General features: G+C 42.4%; 1 protein-coding gene across 2 annotated transcripts; it reads right to left on the bottom strand.

Annotated features, from left to right (window-relative positions):
- Positions 1-97: 97 nt before the first annotated feature.
- On the bottom strand, positions 98-16,261 carry LOC118088444 (chitotriosidase-1-like). Of its 2 annotated transcripts, none has more exons than XM_035122108.3 (11): positions 16,129-16,261; positions 14,216-14,245; positions 12,865-13,066; positions 12,263-12,319; positions 9,576-9,741; positions 7,402-7,526; positions 7,113-7,203; positions 6,412-6,594; positions 3,676-3,792; positions 2,184-2,319; positions 98-668 (listed from the first exon to the last, which is right to left on the bottom strand). In XM_035122108.3, the coding sequence occupies exons 1-11, from the start codon at positions 16,151-16,153 to the stop codon at positions 388-390; spliced, it is 1,413 nt and encodes a 470-aa protein (XP_034977999.3). In that variant the 5' UTR covers positions 16,154-16,261; the 3' UTR covers positions 98-387. The 2 variants fall into 2 exon arrangements, with proteins under 2 accessions (XP_034977999.3, XP_034977998.3); XM_035122107.3 differs by having other exon boundaries at positions 98-671; positions 16,129-16,257.
- Positions 16,262-16,761: the final 500 nt, after the last annotated feature.

Consider the following 16,761-nt stretch of genomic DNA (forward strand, 5'->3'; position numbering starts at 1 on the left):
GAGATAATGTTTAAACACATGTTTTAGTAGCAGTCATTATTAAAATGAATTCATAGAGCTGGTTGCCTGCTAGGTATGCAACAAAACGAGCCTCTAATAACTTTTAGTTGAAATGAGTTTATTTTCTTTTGCTAAAATTATCAGAAATAGGGAGCAAGTGGTTACAAATTGTGCAAGCAAACTATTATGAAGTGCTCATATATTGCTGGCTGGTGCGTCGTTCTTTGGTGCAAAGCAGAAGCAGATTATACAACATTATTTGTTAAAGACGGAGAAATATGCAGATGAACATATTGGAAGTATAGGCAGTTTTACAGGGACAGCAAAGTACTTAGCTCTGAAGACAACGGAATGTCATCTTTGGGGTTTGCCTATATTAGAAGCCCTTTATTGAGGATAATTGCAACATTTGCACTGGTTGTTAAAAGTTAGCCCTGGTGGGCAAGGCATGCTGAAAGTCCTTTTGTGGGTGCACATATAATACTTTGTGGCATCTTGCAAATCAGCATGGATCCCATCCTCCTTGTCAAGGCAAAAGGTGTCTGCTGTAGGTGGATCACGTTGTGGCGCATCAGGTTGTGGCGCATCAGGTTGTGGCGCATCAGGTTGTGGTAGATCAGGTCTTGAAGGTTCAGCAGGAACTGGAGGCCTGGGGTTTGGTGCCAGGGCTGCTAGAAGAATAACATAGATAGTTTAGCCATTTTTAAAGCAATTTTTTTAAAATAAAAATACTGTATACATCTGGAGCCGATGCTCAAAAATAGCTCCAGCAATGCAACTGCCTCTTCTGCTGACTTCTTGTTTCTGGTACCGCATGCAAGGGTCCTGTGCACATGGACTTTTAGGATGCTGTGGCAAATTTAAGCTTGTACTGTGAGGTATGCCTTTGATTGTGCTCTATCAAGGAAATGTGGTCTTCACATGTTCCAAATTAATGAAAGAAATTAAACGGTGCTGAAATCAAAGTTGAAATTTAATGGGGATGGGGTAAAATTAGTCACACACAAAGAGAACTGTAAGGGGGCGGAGTTACAGAGAACAGCCCCCCCCATCATAAAGTCCACCTCCTCAACCAGTCAGAGCTCCAGCAGCGGGTCCAGTCAAGGGCAGGAGGAAGTGAGCAGGTCGGTACAGGCCAGCGGAGAAGCATCGGACAGGCGCCCTTTCCCCCCAACACCTGATCTGAGGCATGCCGGCTCCCGTAGGAGCAAGGGGTGGCGCTTTGCTGGGCGCATAGCCGGAAAGTGCCATTGTGAGATTCTGATGAAGACTGAACAGTCATGTTTCTCTTATCTCTTGCACTGTAAATAAGTATGCACCAGTAAAAGTCTTAAAGACACGATGGTGTGGAGCGTCGTTACTCGAGGGTAACCACCAGCATCCCTGACAAGAACCTTTCAATATCAGTAGAAAAGGAATCAGGGAAAGTGCTGTTTGGTGCAGAGAAGTGGTGTGTGGGAAATGTTCATAAAACAGAAGGCAGGGTGTGGAGAAAATGTTTTTCTCCTTCCTTCATAATACTAGAACCTGGAGTCACCCAATGAAGGGTAGGAAATTCAGAAATGGTTAGCTGGTTAAATGATGTGATTTCTTGCTTCCACAAGAAATGGTGATGACCATATTAGATGGATTTCAAGGTAGGGAGTAGATGAAATAATGGAGGCTAAGGCTACCCATGGCTGCTAGTCATGGGGAGAATATGCTGCCTCCAAGATCAGAGGCAGCATCCCACAGTTGCTGGGGGGAGGGGGACAGTAGGAGAGACCTAGTGCTCTCACGTCCTGCTTGTGTGCATTTCAGAAGCATGTGGTTGGCCACTGTAAGAGGATACTGGAATAGGTAGGCTTTTGGACTGATCCAGCTGGGCTCTTATGTGCTTACACAGCCTTCATCGTTCATTCCCTGGTGTGTTGCATGAAGAGGAGGAGAAATTTACAGCCTAAGAGAGCTGTTTTAGGTTAAACAAGTTTATTTAAGCACAGCCAGAGGCCTAAAGGGAGACAAGAAACTCCCCTTTTCACAGAGCTCCTTCTTCTTCTTCTTCTTATATCATGGGTGCAACTACCTATTGCTATATAACAGGAAGCCAGAATGAAGTAAGAGTGTTGGGTAAATATTTAGTTCTTTACAGGCCTTGTGACTGAGGATTTCAAGAAAAACAAATATTATAACAAAGGATTAACCTGTGGTGCCAAGTTCTCTCTTCAGAGTCTGGAGGAGTGGGTATGCTCCTTGGCCACAGAAAGAACCACTGAAGTCATCCAGATCCATGGCCCATACCATGGCACCTCCCAGATTGTTTTGCTTCAGATAATTGACCTGAGAGAAACAGAAAACAAGGATTCAAAGGCTTATGGGAGTAATAATAATGGTGAGAACCACTCTAAGGCAATGAATATGGCTCCTGTTTAAGAAGGAAATTAGAATATTCAGAGGCCTGTAGGTATGCTGCCTTTAACAGTAAAGTCCAAGACAAAAGTAAATCATCATGACAACTGACAATTTCAATACGAGCAGTTGCTGGAGTCGTGGGACAGAGTTGACCTCCAGAGACTAGCATCACTGCAGTTTATGGCTGGAGCCAATCCAGCACTTCCATCAGGGCATCCATGCAATCCAGACCTCACCACTGCCTCGCCCCACCCTACCCATATAAGCGACAGTGATGTCAGTATTGGGAGAGCAGCTCTGCAACACCACCCCATCACTCCCTGCTACTGTTCAACATTAAGCATTTTGTCCTTGGGAAAGCATGGTGAACCATAGCTACCCACTGCATGTGTTTCTATTGATTGATTACATTTATATCCCACCTTTCCTCCAAGAAACTCAAAGTGGTGTACATGGTTCTACCTCTCCCACATTTTATTCTCACAACAGCACTGTGAGGAAGGTTGGGCTGAGAGATGGTGACTGGCCCAGAATCACCCAGTGAGGCTTATCACTGAGTGGGAATTAGAACCATGGTCTCCCAGGTCCAACACCCTAATCAGTATGTGCAGTGTAAACCTCAGCTTATGTTAGGCTTTGGGGGATCAGATCTCTCCCCCGGTGGCAGTAATAAACAGATCAAATGAAAGGAGCATTCTTACCAGTTAGTTTCTTTAATAATCACAGAGAAAGACAAAGGAGTGCATATCTCTCTAGAAATGGTGATGCTCCCAGTAAAGGTTTACCTACATTGGGTAATCTGAGCTTGTTGCCGTTGAGCTTTCTGTTCTATCACTCTCAAAGCCCGTCAAGTCTTAGGCGAAAGGGTTCGGGTCGGGTCAGGAATACTGCTCAAGGACACTGAATCTGCCAGCTGTCTCTCTCTTGGTGTTTCCTCTTCTAGTTGTTCCTCACCCAGTATTTCCCAGCTTCTCCCCTCTGGACTATGCCCCTCTGCAAACCACTGTTCTAAATCAATACTGCCCTCCTGCCCTTGGGAAGGTTCGGGGAAAGGGGGGGGCAGCTCCCTCCATTCCTCCTCAGTGCAGCCCCATACACCTTGATTCCTGTTGGAAATTGCATTCTACACAGAAAAGTAGTCCTTAAACAACCTAGTATCTTTCCTATCTAGTAATTATGTAGCTTGCTAGCATGTTTACTAGGTAACGATTTTGAAGCATAACATTGACTGAGCTCCACTAAATGTTTTGTAAGGATAAAAGCAAATATATGTATAATTGTTACCTTAGTTTTAATGCTGTCCACATTGTCGTATCCTACCCACTGGTTTCCCTTGAAGGAATAGGGAGCATTCCCCCCTGGAATCACTGCTGTGGTAGCACCTTTATTAAAGTTGCAGATCTGAAACAAAATAGATTAGAGCATGGGCGTGTTACCACATGGTTGAATCGAGACACTTGAGGTTAGAAAACTTCCCCATTACAGAGGTGTAGAAATCAGAGCCTGTTGCAATTGCAAGAAGGGCAGGTCAAAATGACCAAGGAGATGGAGCAAGTTTCCTCGTATGAGGAATGGTTTCAGCATTTGGGGGCATTTAGTTTAGAGAAAAGATGACATGACAGAAGTTTATAAAATTATGCACGACACGGTGAAAGTGGATAGAGAAATGTTCTTTTCCCTTTCTCATGCAGTAGAATTCATGGAGATTCAATGAAGCTGAATGGTGAAAGATTTAGGACAGATTAAAGAAAGCACTTCTTTGCACAGCACATAGTAAAACTATGGAATGTGATCCCTCACCAACCAGTGATGGCCACCAAGTTGGATGGTTTTCAGAGAGACAAATTCATGGAGGACAAGTCTACCAATGGCTACTAGCCACAATGGCTATCTTCCACCTCCACTGTCAGAGGCATTGTGTCTCTGAATAATAGGTAGGTGGTGGAAATTGCAGGTGGCCATGCTCAGCTTGCAGGTCTCAAAGAGGCATATTGGTGGCCACTATGAGAACAGGATGCTGGACTGGATGAGCCATTGGCCTGATGCAACAGGCTTCTCTTAAAGCTGTCTGTATCAGGTGCCTTAACCCTTAAAATAAGTAAAGCAAAATAGGAGTTTTAACGCTACTCCAGGAAGTTTTGGAAAGATATTATATGACAGAGAATGGTTGTTGACCTGAGGAGGGACCATAGCTCAGTGGTAGGGCACATGCACACGACAGGTGTTGGGAAAGACTTCTGCTGGGGACCTTGAAGAGTCTCCATCAGCCACAGTACAGTGTTAATGCTGCCAAGTGTTGTTAAAGGGTAAAGGGACCCCTGACCATTAGGTCCAGTCGTGACCGACTCTGGGGTTGCGGCACTCATCTTGCGTTATTGGCCGAGGGAGCCGGCGTACAGCTTCCAGATCATGTGGCCAGCATGACAAAGCCGCTTCTGGCGAACCAGAGCAGCACACGGAAACGCCGTTTACCTTCCCGCTGTAGCGGTACCTATTTATCTACTTGCACTTTGATGTGCTTTCGAACGTGTTGTTAGGAGACCCCTATTCCCCTCACAGAGCTAAAATTCCCGGAGCCCCTTGGAAAAGAAATTGGCTGTTAAACCACTCTGAGAATTGTGGCTCTGTGAGAGGAATAAGAGTTTTCTAACAACTCTCAGCCCCCTTAGGAAACTACATTTCCCATCATTCTTTGGCAGGGAGGAAGCCATGAGTCTTTAAAGAGGTATGATGCTTTAAATGTATAGTGCAGATGATGATGATGAGGATGAGGATGATTTATTGAATTTATACAGTGGTACCTTGGTTCACAAGCATAATCCGTTCCGCAGGTCTGGTTGCAAACCAAAACAGGTTGTAACTCAAGGCAAACTTTCGCCAATGGCGCCTCTCCCCAAAAATTGGTTGCAATCCCCCCAAAATGGGTTGTAATCCAAAAAAAAAGGGACACGCACTTCCGGGTTTGACGTGGTTGTAATCCAAAACGGTTGTAATCCAAAGCAGTTGCAAACCAAGGTACCACTGTATACTACCCTATACCCGGGGGCCTCAGGGCTGTTCACAGAATGAAATCAATATATAAAACCACAAAATCCCTAATAAAAACAGAAACAACAACCCAATAACCCCCCTTGGGACCTTCATGGATTGTGTGTTCTCAGCCCTGTCCTGAAGTTTGCCCACAACTTTCTCAACAAACCTGAGGATGTGTGTGGCATGAAAAGCAGAACAGAAAAGGGAAGTATGTGTCCATAAGTTTGAGGAAATTAGTTAATTGGGGTGGGGAGAAGTAAAGGCAGTGGGTTTACCATGATCAAAACACAGTAGCAGATGCTCTTAATTCTAGATAAGAAAATGAATTCTTATTAAGACCTGCTCAGGAGGGGCGGCAGCTGGAAGTCCTATCTCCACACTGGAGCCAGAGGGGACCACGTGGTGGGAAAGGAAGGGCTTCCATCTGTTCCAGCCTCCCCACCCTCTATTTCTCCTCACTTTCCTCCAGATTCTGCCATCCCAGTGCCCGGCCCAACAGTGCAGAGGGAGACATGGCAATTAACTGATTAACTGATTTCACCCACAAGAAAGTAACTGGGAATAAAGTAACTACAAATGGCCCTGCAAAAGTATTAGGAATGGGATTTTTTCATTACAGCACTAGATGTGTTCCCATGAGAACAAAATGTTGGACAGCTAGTTTTTTTTAATAATGGACCACACTGGGGAAGTGGCATATGTTGCTCCTTCAGCCGAGGATGATGTAACATAGGTCTACAAGAAGAAAGGGAGAGCGAAATAGAGGTGAGTTTTGGGGGCTCTGGAGATCTGATGTGGCAACTTTCTTTTGCAGTATTTAAGTGCCTCCACCTATACACAACCTATACACAAACTAAAAACAAACCCCTGGCAACAACCCAGTATTGCAAAACACAAACTTTCATAAGCACTCTACTCCTGGAACATCTCACCACTTAGAGAAGTGGGGCAAGTCTAACAATATATATATTTAAGCATCTTTCCTACCTCATAATAAGACAAGAATCCAGCCTCTTTGGTGAAAGTGCCAGCTGTCCCTGGTCCTGAGGCTGGCGCATTAACCCCATTTTGTGTGGAAGAAAGGGTAAAGGTTCGTCCATAGAGAGGAACTCCCAGGACAAGCTTTTCAGCTGGTGCTCCTTTGCCCTTCCAGTACTCCACAGCATTGTCCTTGATGAGGCAATGAGATAGAAAGCATGATATCAATGCACGTTGCCCAGTTTTACTATTCAGATCTCTGGTTGCTCCACAGACCTGTAGTTTCCCACCAGCCATGACTCAATGGACTATGGATGGAGACATAAGTCTTTTCCCAGTCTGTATCAAATTCTCATATATCCATTCACTAGTTTATTCTACCCCATTTCCACATTATTCAATGATGAATATTTTTAAAACTATGCAAAACCATAACAATGGCATTTAAGCATGCATTATATCACAATATATACTGTATCTCAATGTTCATATATTGTATCTCAATATGTATTGAATCTGTTTTTGTACATTTTTTCAGCCAATAACTTTATCCCAGTTCCATATTGGAAACCTTTCACAGAATGAAGAGCTTTTTAAAGGCTGATCTAGAGGACCAAGAGATAGTGGGTTTGCTTTGTATCATTGGACATTTTCTTTACTTTCAATTAGAATGAGAGGCTACAATTTGCTAGGAAATATTTAACACTTACAGTGTCAGGGTACAAAGGGCTGACATGTCCTGTAACGCGTTCCCAAGATCCATGAAAGTCGTATGTCATCAGGTTAATGAAGTCCAGAGACCTGCAAGGGGAACTCCAATATGTTTATTCCATCTCTAGCATAAGAATCCTGAGTGGGTGCGTTGTGGGCAATTATGTGCCCACTGGCATGATTTGTCAACCATGATTTGAAATTATTGGACTAAACTGGTTCTCAAGTATCCAATGCAAGTTGCCTGTGAGTTGCCACCATTAATTTCCCTTCATGGTTCATACTCACTGGGAAATTCTGTCCACTTCATAGCCATTGTCAATGGTTTCCCTCCCAGCTGCCACAGCAGCAGACAGCAGCAGCCTTTCCTTTCCTGTCTGTTGTGCTTCTGCCTGGAATTCTTTCACCATTTCCTAAGGCAAATAGTTGAGTAATTACATTTGCTTTTGTCCTTCTCTTAAAGCTCAAGGATGTGGAGGAGATGGAAGCACCCCCATTTCCACACTGTTTAGCTTCTTGGCCCACCCCACACCTCCTGCTTCACCCCTGCTGGCCGATGCCCTCTGCTTCATGCCTTCCATGGACACCAAGACTGAGACACAGCTCTGAGCCATTGGGTACAAGCTCATCCAGGCCTTCAGGATCCTGCTGAGGTTCTCACAGCATGTTTATCATGGCCTCTCCCTCCTGCCTGATGGACTCAACCAGCCACCCCCCTCATTACCCTCAGCAGCCTCCTCCTTCTCTGCCACCAGGTTGGCCAAGATGCAGCTGAAGAAGCTGGAGCAGGGACAGGCTCATCTTAGATTTCCTTATTACTGAGAGTGATGTGGGTGATTTCCTCATCAACGGTACCTGGGCAGGCTACCTGGAGTCAATACCTACCTTACCACTGGCAGTAGGCCTGAGAGCCCCACTGTCTCCTCCATCACCCACTACATGAGGACCCTAGCTAGTACAGCATTTGGTTGAGCTGACGTGTATTATGTGTATTTTATGTTTATTTTAATGAACCAAATAGAGTGAAAGATTATGAGTTATGAGAGTGTGCATGAACTTAACAGTGCTTAGCTTTTTTAAAAGCTGCTATTTTGTTAAGTTGTTAATATTGTTTTATAGATTATAAATGCCGTATTGATTTGTTAATCATATAATATGACTTCTGTTGTAATTGTGATGTTTGCTTTATTTTTCAGTTGCTGTTTTATAGATTGTAATTGTTTCATTGATGATTTGTTAATTATTTTATACGATTTATGCTATATTTGTGATGTTCTATTATGGTTTATCATGTTGTCATTTATTGTTTGTAAGCTGCTTTGGGATTCATTTGAATGAAAAGCTGCATAGAAATACAGTAAATCAAATTAAAATCAATCAATAAAAAGGGAAATCTAAATTGAATCAAAGCAGAAGAGGTTTCTCAGTAAAGAGCGGAAGTGTAGGTAGGGACCTACTGATTCAATCACTTTTCCTCAGAACTACTTGAAAACTCCTTTTGATTACATTTACATCCCACACCTTTCTTCTGTTCTGGAACCCAAGGCAGAGTACATGTAGTTCTCAGGTGGGTACCCATTCAGGCAGATGACCAGATCCAAACCTGTTTAGTTGCAGCAAGGTGGTAGCCTCATGTACCTTCAGACCATACTGTAGGGCTAGCTTATAGAATATTAATACTTTATCTTGCCTGTATGTTATAGGTTCCACCTATTAGCTCACTACTTGAGCCACAGGAACCTATCTTTAAGCCCCTTGTTCCATATTGTCTCAAAAAACATTCCAGATGTGTCTGGTGATTTATACACAGGCCTTCACATTTCACATAATTTAGTTTTGCTGGTCTAGGGCTCTATTTGTATACACAGTTCTGATATCTTGAATGGTTCGTCAACTTCCCTTGCATAACCGAGACAAAGGCAAATCTAGGGGTTGGTCTCTGGACAACACCTTGGCTCAGTCTGGGATCTGACACTGAGTGCTCACTGGAAGGACAGATCCTGAAGCTGAGGCTCCAATACTTGGGCCACCTCATCAGAAGAGAACACTCCCTGGAAAAGTCCCTGATGTTGGGAAAGATTGAGGGCACAAGGAGAAGAGGGCGACAGAGGGCGAGATGGTTGGACAGTGTTCTCAAAGCCACTAACATGAGTCTGACCAAACTGCGGGAGGCAGTGGAAGACAGGAGTGCCTGGCGTGCTCTGGTCTATGGGGTCACAAAGAGTCAGACACGACTAAACGACTAAACAACAACAACAACAACAACTGAATCTTGTGACTTGATTCCATCCTTTCACTGAGAAAACAATAATTCATATTGTCTCTTTGCAGCACTCCCTGGTACTCCTATTAAATTCATTGCCTGTTGTGCACAGAAGTTGCCCCTGGAATCTGCAGCCAGACAGTAGAATTGGTTGGTGGTGATCTGCTGGTTGATGGTGATTTGCTGAGTTTTACTGTACCTGAACCAAGGAAGTGAAACGCATTTTATCATGTGCAGGACTGCCTCTGGCGCCAGGATATTCCCAGTCTAGGTCCAGGCCGTTGAAATCATACTTTCGCAGAAATTGTATCACAGAATTAATAAATGTCTTACGTGTTTCAGGAGTAGCTACCATAGCAGAGAACCTAGAATGGAAGCAATTCAAGTAAAAAAGATACACATCATGGCTGTTTTGTTTGGCACCCAAGAGACAGTGATGGCGCTAAAAATACAAAATATCCTCCCTGTGGTTATCCACTGGACCCTTGTCTTTTAGTTTTCTGGTGGTTGCTGAAGAAGACTTTCCCCACCCACAAGCGTTTACTGTTTGATTTTAGTCTTTCAACATGCTGCTGTTTGCTTCACTGCAAGGTCACTATGTCCTGGTGTCCTGGTTCAGTTCTGCTCAGACCTCAAACCTGGAGTCTCCTCAGAAGAAAATTAGGAAGAGCAGGGCCCACAGCAGATCTCTGCACTACCAGTGACCCTGAGGAGCCATCAGATCTGGACATCCCCACCCCAAGACTGGAGGTTACATCACCCATCACCTGGGCTCATGGCTGGCTCTTGTAGCACCTCTCATCACTCCCAAAGCCACAAAGATGCTTGTGTAGGGTTAAATGATCAGCAGTACATGTTGGAAGTCTCCACTCCACCCCTAATAGTCCCCTGCCAATGCAAAAAATAAATAAATCTAATTTTTCAGCACCCGCGATAGGTAGAGAATACAGTCATCAAGACCAAATTTGCCTAGTTATTTCTTACAGTTTATGGCTGCGATAGTCCAATGCATGGAAGATGTGGTCCAAAACATTCAGAAGGCACCAGAAGGGTGAAGGCTACCACACTGGCTAGCTGCATAAGCACACACACTCTGGTGTACTGGTAGTTGTTAATGTTGGAAAAGCATAACTGGTGCTTACAGTATTTCTGCTGCCAACCAACAATGCCATCTTATGAAGAACAGGTCTACAACTGGAGACGGGGCAAATCAGGCAGTGTCCCTGTAGAATATGTAACACAGGAACAGACTTTCCTTTTATTCCATCATGCCATGGGAGGAACTTCATTGCTCAATCTGTTTTTGCTTTGCTTCCATAAAGCATGTCCCTGACCTGATTTGTCTCCGAAGAATGGACTTGGGAGTTAAACCACAGTGTGTGATTATTCTGAGAATATATGCTTCTCAGAGTTAATGTTCCAACTGTAATGCCTTTGTTAGATGAATATGAAGGACTGGCTTCAGTGGGCATTTTCAGCACTGTAGTTAACATGAGATGGAAGATTTACATTAATCTGCATAGTTCTCAGTATTTCAATTTCATGGTCCTGTGACCTTTAAATTATTCTGAAGCTATTGGCCTCAGTATTTGGGGGGGGGGATGAGGCATGTTTACCTTCTTCCAGGTTTTTTTTTAAAAAAAACATCTTAACATTGCCACCCAATTAAAAATAATAATATTTGCCTTCGTGAAAATTGGCAACTTAACTTTAAATACCAGCTTAGGATGGTGTGCCAACTATGAACCTACATGGATGGAGTAGAATTTTGGGTTTCTGTTATTCAGGCCTTATTCAAATTACGGTAATTCAGAGGTAGGCAATGTGCTTCTTCCAGATGTTGCTGGAGTACAACTCCCATCATCTTTGATAACTGACAACACTGGCTGGGACTAATGGAAGTTGTAGTTCAATAATAGTTGGAGGGCACCATGTTGGCTATCTGTGTATTGCATTGGAAATGGGGCTCATTTTAAACACAGTCTATAAACCGAGAGTAGGAAGGGAAATGGCTGCAAGTACTGGCTGGGACTCTGCCTCTGAGCGTATTATGGTAATACATCATCTTCCAGCCCAAATCACAAAGTGTTGATTTTGACCTTTAAAACCTCATCACAGTTTGATGCTACAATATTGGTATGACTACCAGTCCCTGTATGTCCCTGCAAATGCTCAGAGATCATTTATGAAGACACTTCTCTAAGTGCTTCCACCATCCAGAATATGATGGGTGGCTACTAAAGAAATGACCTTCTTATAAACGTTCGCCTAATGAACTTAACACCTTTTGGTGTCAGACAAACCCTTTCTAATGCTTACTTTTAAATCTGATATTTTAACCTTCATTTGCTTTATGAAAACAAATGAAGCTGAAAACATGCATCGTTGTCACCAACTTTGATTTTTAAGCTTCCTTTTAGTGCTGTTATCATTTGCATTTTAGTTATCTGTTATTTTTATTTATTTTGGAATTCCTTACACACTAGCCAGAACATACACATTATTGGGCATCTAGTAAATGCAATGCAATGCAAAATGAATGAATGAATGAATGTAATAGAAAGATGGCGTTCTAGGATTCCAACAGGAAACTTTCATGATGCATATTATTATTGAGAAGGGAGAGGGAATGGGATATGCTATAGAGTGGCACAGAACACAAGATTTGGTCTGGACCTTGATTTGGGAATTTGGAAATGCCTGATGTAATTTGAATCACTTCATAGGGACGTCACTTCACTGTGGACTTCTCCCAAATCTCTCTGAAGCAGCTACAGTATTTCAGTTCTGCATTCAGGATTTGACTGAAGCAAACACCCATCATTATTACATATTGCCTACTCATGATGAAGTTCCTCTTTTAGAAATCCCATGCGCAAGTCTTACTTTTGACTTCCAAATGTCCATCCGCCAATAGCTAAAAGTGTCTTCAGTCCTGAATTCCTAGATAGGAGGGGAAGAGAGGAACAGAGTTCAGGTTTTCTTTAACTTGCAGCTGAGCTTACAAATATCTCTGATCATTCCCAGTGAAGTTCATTTGTGCTGCTCATGGAAGCTAGCTTTTCTGCATATATTTCCCAGCTGCATGGAAAACAGTGTACACAAACATATCATGCATATGTAGTTTGAGGGTTTGAGGGTATGGAGCACAGGAAATTGCTTTTAAACCTTACTAGCAAGCATAGAGCTAGTTAGTATATATGAAGGGGTTAGATCGCAGAGTTAGAGTCTTAGACTCAGCTAGGTCTCACCCCCTTTTACCTCCACAGGGAAGTGAAGCTTCTTCCTTAGAAACAGTGAATGACACAGCATTATATAATGGTGTTGGCTTGACCCATTTTCCACCTTCAAATCTCATTAACCAAACTCTATACAATTCTTAAGCCCAGAATTCCCTATTATCAGAAAATGGGAGCACTCATACAAGTTTAGATCCTAGTTCTAGGAAATTCAAAAAAGTCATCTTTCCTCCCCGGCCCTCTCCATACTTTTGTTTGAGATTCTGGAAATCCCTGTAGAGTGTTTCATCGTTCCATTCCAATGTTTTGATCTTGTTCTCTGACATTCCCGCAAATGCATAAATGAGGTGAGTGCACAGATTAGGATCAATGTTCTGAGGGAGGAATTTCCCTTCACCTTGTCTGTACTGAGCCCAGTTGGTGAAATAGCAAACCAGTTTGAAAGCAGAGCCTGCAAAGATGAAAGTGCATGTAAAAATTACCTGGAATTGTTGACAAAATAACTTACCTGGAGGTAATATTCTGTTAACTCTGCATTCCTACAGCTCCTGGGAGTTTGTACTGAGGCATACTATCTCCCCCTCCCCAATCTCTCTCTCTCTCAAGTTTGAGAATGAACCCCACTCTTGGTGAGGGAGTCCCAAGGTCAGATCTGCCCTCCCTTCTTCCACAGAAACATCCACCCATCCTGGCCTTACTGATGATGGAGGTCCAGTGTGGGGACATAACACCTTAAGGTTACAGCCTTGCTCTCATCAACCTTTCTCAATCAATAATGCGGCTGGATTTGTTCCATTACTATATTTGCCCACCCATATTTGTAGAGAAGTGGAGAGGAAATAGATAAACAAGTTGTTTACAGTTTTAGAATTTAGCTATGCCTTTCATATAAGGGGGGGGCAAAGTTTGAAACTGATCCTATTATTAAATAAATCAATAAATTTCTTTACTGCCAAGGATCACAAGGCAGTTTACAATACAAAAACCCAAAAGTCCACACTATAGTAGCAAACAATACCCCCCTTTAAAAAGCCATGGATTGTTTAATTAGCCAAAGGCCTGGGAGAAGAGGAATGTTTTTGCCTGGTGCCTAAAGATATGTGACAAAGACACCAGGTGAGTCACTGCAGAGGGAGCCACTACAGAAAAGGCCCATTCCAGGGGGAGCCACTTCAGAAAAGGCTCAGTCTCATGTTGCCACCCTCCAGTCTTCTGATGGAAGGGACGCACAAAGAAGGGCCTCAGATGATGACTGTGGGGAGAGGGAGTCTTTAAGACACTGTGGTCCTGAGCTGTTTAAGGCTTTATGGGTCAAAACCAGCACTTTGATTTGGGCCTGGAAACTAATTGGTAGCCAATGCTGTCGGGCCTAGATTGGCATCATATGTATGTTCAAACTATCATGCCCAGGTGACCAATGCCAGGTGTTCGTGCTAGGTGCTGACACCTGGCTCTGTCTAACTGGCTCCATCATGCATGACATGCAGTATACTATTCTAAAACAGGAAATGTCTTAACGAAGCCCAACAAATCCAAGCTTTACTCTGTCTGATTTTCACTTGGCTTTTTCTGAGTAACAACTCTTGGAAGGGTTACTTACTGCAGTGAAAAACCAGCAAGATGGCAAAACCTAGAGAAAAATGAAAACGGAAGACATTAGACAGGTAGCTGGATTCTTTGGAACCTTTCAGTAAGTTGATTCTGTTATGATAATAAATAATAATAATAATAATAATAATAATAATAATAATAATAATAATATATTTATACCCCGCCCATCTGGCTGGGTTTCCCCAGCCACTCTGGGCAGCTTCCAACAGAAAAATAAAACATAGTGATCTATTAAACATTAAAAGCCTCCCTAAACAGGGCTGCCTTCAGATGTCTTCTAAAAGTCTGGTAGTTGTTTTTCTCTTTGACATCTGATGGGAGGGTGTTCCACAGGGTGAGCGCCACTACGGAGAAGGACCTCTGTCTAATAATAATAGCATTATTATTAGCACTAATAGCATTTCCCGTACATGAATTCAAAATGGTTTATAGACTAAAACACCAAGTTGAATTGTCCTAATGATTAAAACACCAATATCAAATAACCACATGCCTGAACATCATAGTGTGTTCCTTTACAATAGGTCCAGCCATGTATTACAAAATACTGTAGGCTACCAATGGTACTTAATCCCTCAATAGAATATACAAAATGAAGGACAAATGATATCATTTTGGCTACATGTCCTATAACCCACAAATCTCAAGCTTGCCCCTCTTCAATAATATTTAATTTCCTGTGCTATTGAACGAGCTTGAGGAATAGTCTCTCATCCATCTTACGCTAACCCAATAACCAACAACTAAAATGATTGTGAATGTTATGAAGGTTTTTGAGGTCATTCAGATAAAGATTAGAGTGTGATGGATGGTATATTTTCCCAAACAGAAAATGAAGTGTTAGGATGTCTTTGCTTTTTATCATATGACTAGAAGGAAAAGAAGGCACTGCTTCTGGCCTCAAGCTTTAATAGTTGTGATGAAGGAGAAATTTCAACCAGTGTGTCTCTTAACCCTTTGCACCATTAACCGAAGTCCCCTTTTTGACACAGTCTACTGGTGGTTTATTCTTAAAGTAATTCATGGAACTGGTGGAGTGCCCCAATTCTCCTTGAGGCTTTTGTGTGTAGTATAACATTTGAATTTACAATTAAACTTCACTTAGAAAGCCAATAAATGCAGATCCTCCCTCTCTCTCTCATTCTCCCATCTGCTTTTCTTTCAGAATTCACTTAATACAAACCTTCTGCCACACCATGAGAAAGTTGTCTATGGCTGTGGAATAGTACCTTAGAATATAATTCAAATAATGGGGTCTAATCTTGAAGCCCAAATCAGTCAGCACAAGCAAACGTAGCACCTGTAATTGAATCTTTTTGGATTCAATCCAAATCAGTTTGTGATTTTAAGTCCTTATGAAAACTCAACAGAATTTTAGTACAAATTTCTCCAAATATACACATTCTTGCAAAGCAATTTCCCCCAGGATAATGCATTTTTTATATTATTTTCACAAATACTGTATATGCATTTATGTGCACACTTTACCTGAGAATTTGCATGCTTTGTACAATCTACTTTACTGGAGAACTGCATTGCAAAATTCAGATAGGCACACATTTTGAAGGATGCCTATGTTTTGGTCCACCTATTGCAGGCATAGGCAAACTCAGCCCTCCAGATGTTTTGGGACTGCAACTCCCATCATCCCTGACCACTGGTCCTGTTAGCTAGGGATGATAGGAGTTGTAGTCCCAAAACATCTGGAGGGCTAAGTTTGCCTGTGCCTGACCTATTGTTTTGGGAAGTGCAAATTACATATGCTCACTTTTTCAGTATGAACTGGATCAAAGTTCTCCTCCGTTCCTAATAAGAGCACATTTCACAGTAGCATATCTTAATGAGTGAAATCTAGTAAAACAACAACATCCAACATACACATGCTATTGAAGCCAAACTTACACGCCAGAATGAATGCTCGGCCCATGCTGAGTACAGATTCAGCACAGCCCTTCTGTTCTTAAGAAAGCTGGTGGTTGCTCCTCAGAATTTCTCACAGCTCACTTTGCCTGTGGCATTTATAGCTACTCGCACCCAAAAAGATTGATTGTGAAATCAAAAGAGAATTTCCCCTATGTGTGTGTGACGAAGGCATGCTACAATCAGGTGGTGATGAACACAAGGGCTGAGCCAACAACTACTCTGTCTCAGAAATTATCTTCCTCTTGGAAATAGGCTTCTATTTTTCTTCCTCATTCTGAGCTCACATCAGAATTCCTTTAAAAGTTGATGTTTCCTTATTGTTGGGAACAGACAACTGAGGGTGGTATGTGGTTTTCTCTCTCTCTCCACTGCAGCATTTCTGCACTGCTGTCTCTGCAGGCACCCCAACTTGTCCACATTTACTGAACTGAAAAAGCCCCGGGGGAGTTTTTTCTTTATTTTGTTTAAAATATATATGGTTCCATTTTCATTCAATATCACAAGGTGGTTCACCACAAAATGCACACATTTAAATATGACTAAAACATGTTTAGCTGCATAACAAGACGGGGAAAACATAAAATTAATCAGAACCACCTCAATCTGGCATCA

This window comes from Zootoca vivipara, chromosome 7, assembly GCF_965207765.1.
Source record: "Zootoca vivipara chromosome 7, rZooViv2.hap1.1, whole genome shotgun sequence".
In the NCBI taxonomy this organism is placed as follows: Eukaryota; Metazoa; Chordata; class Lepidosauria; order Squamata; family Lacertidae; genus Zootoca; species Zootoca vivipara.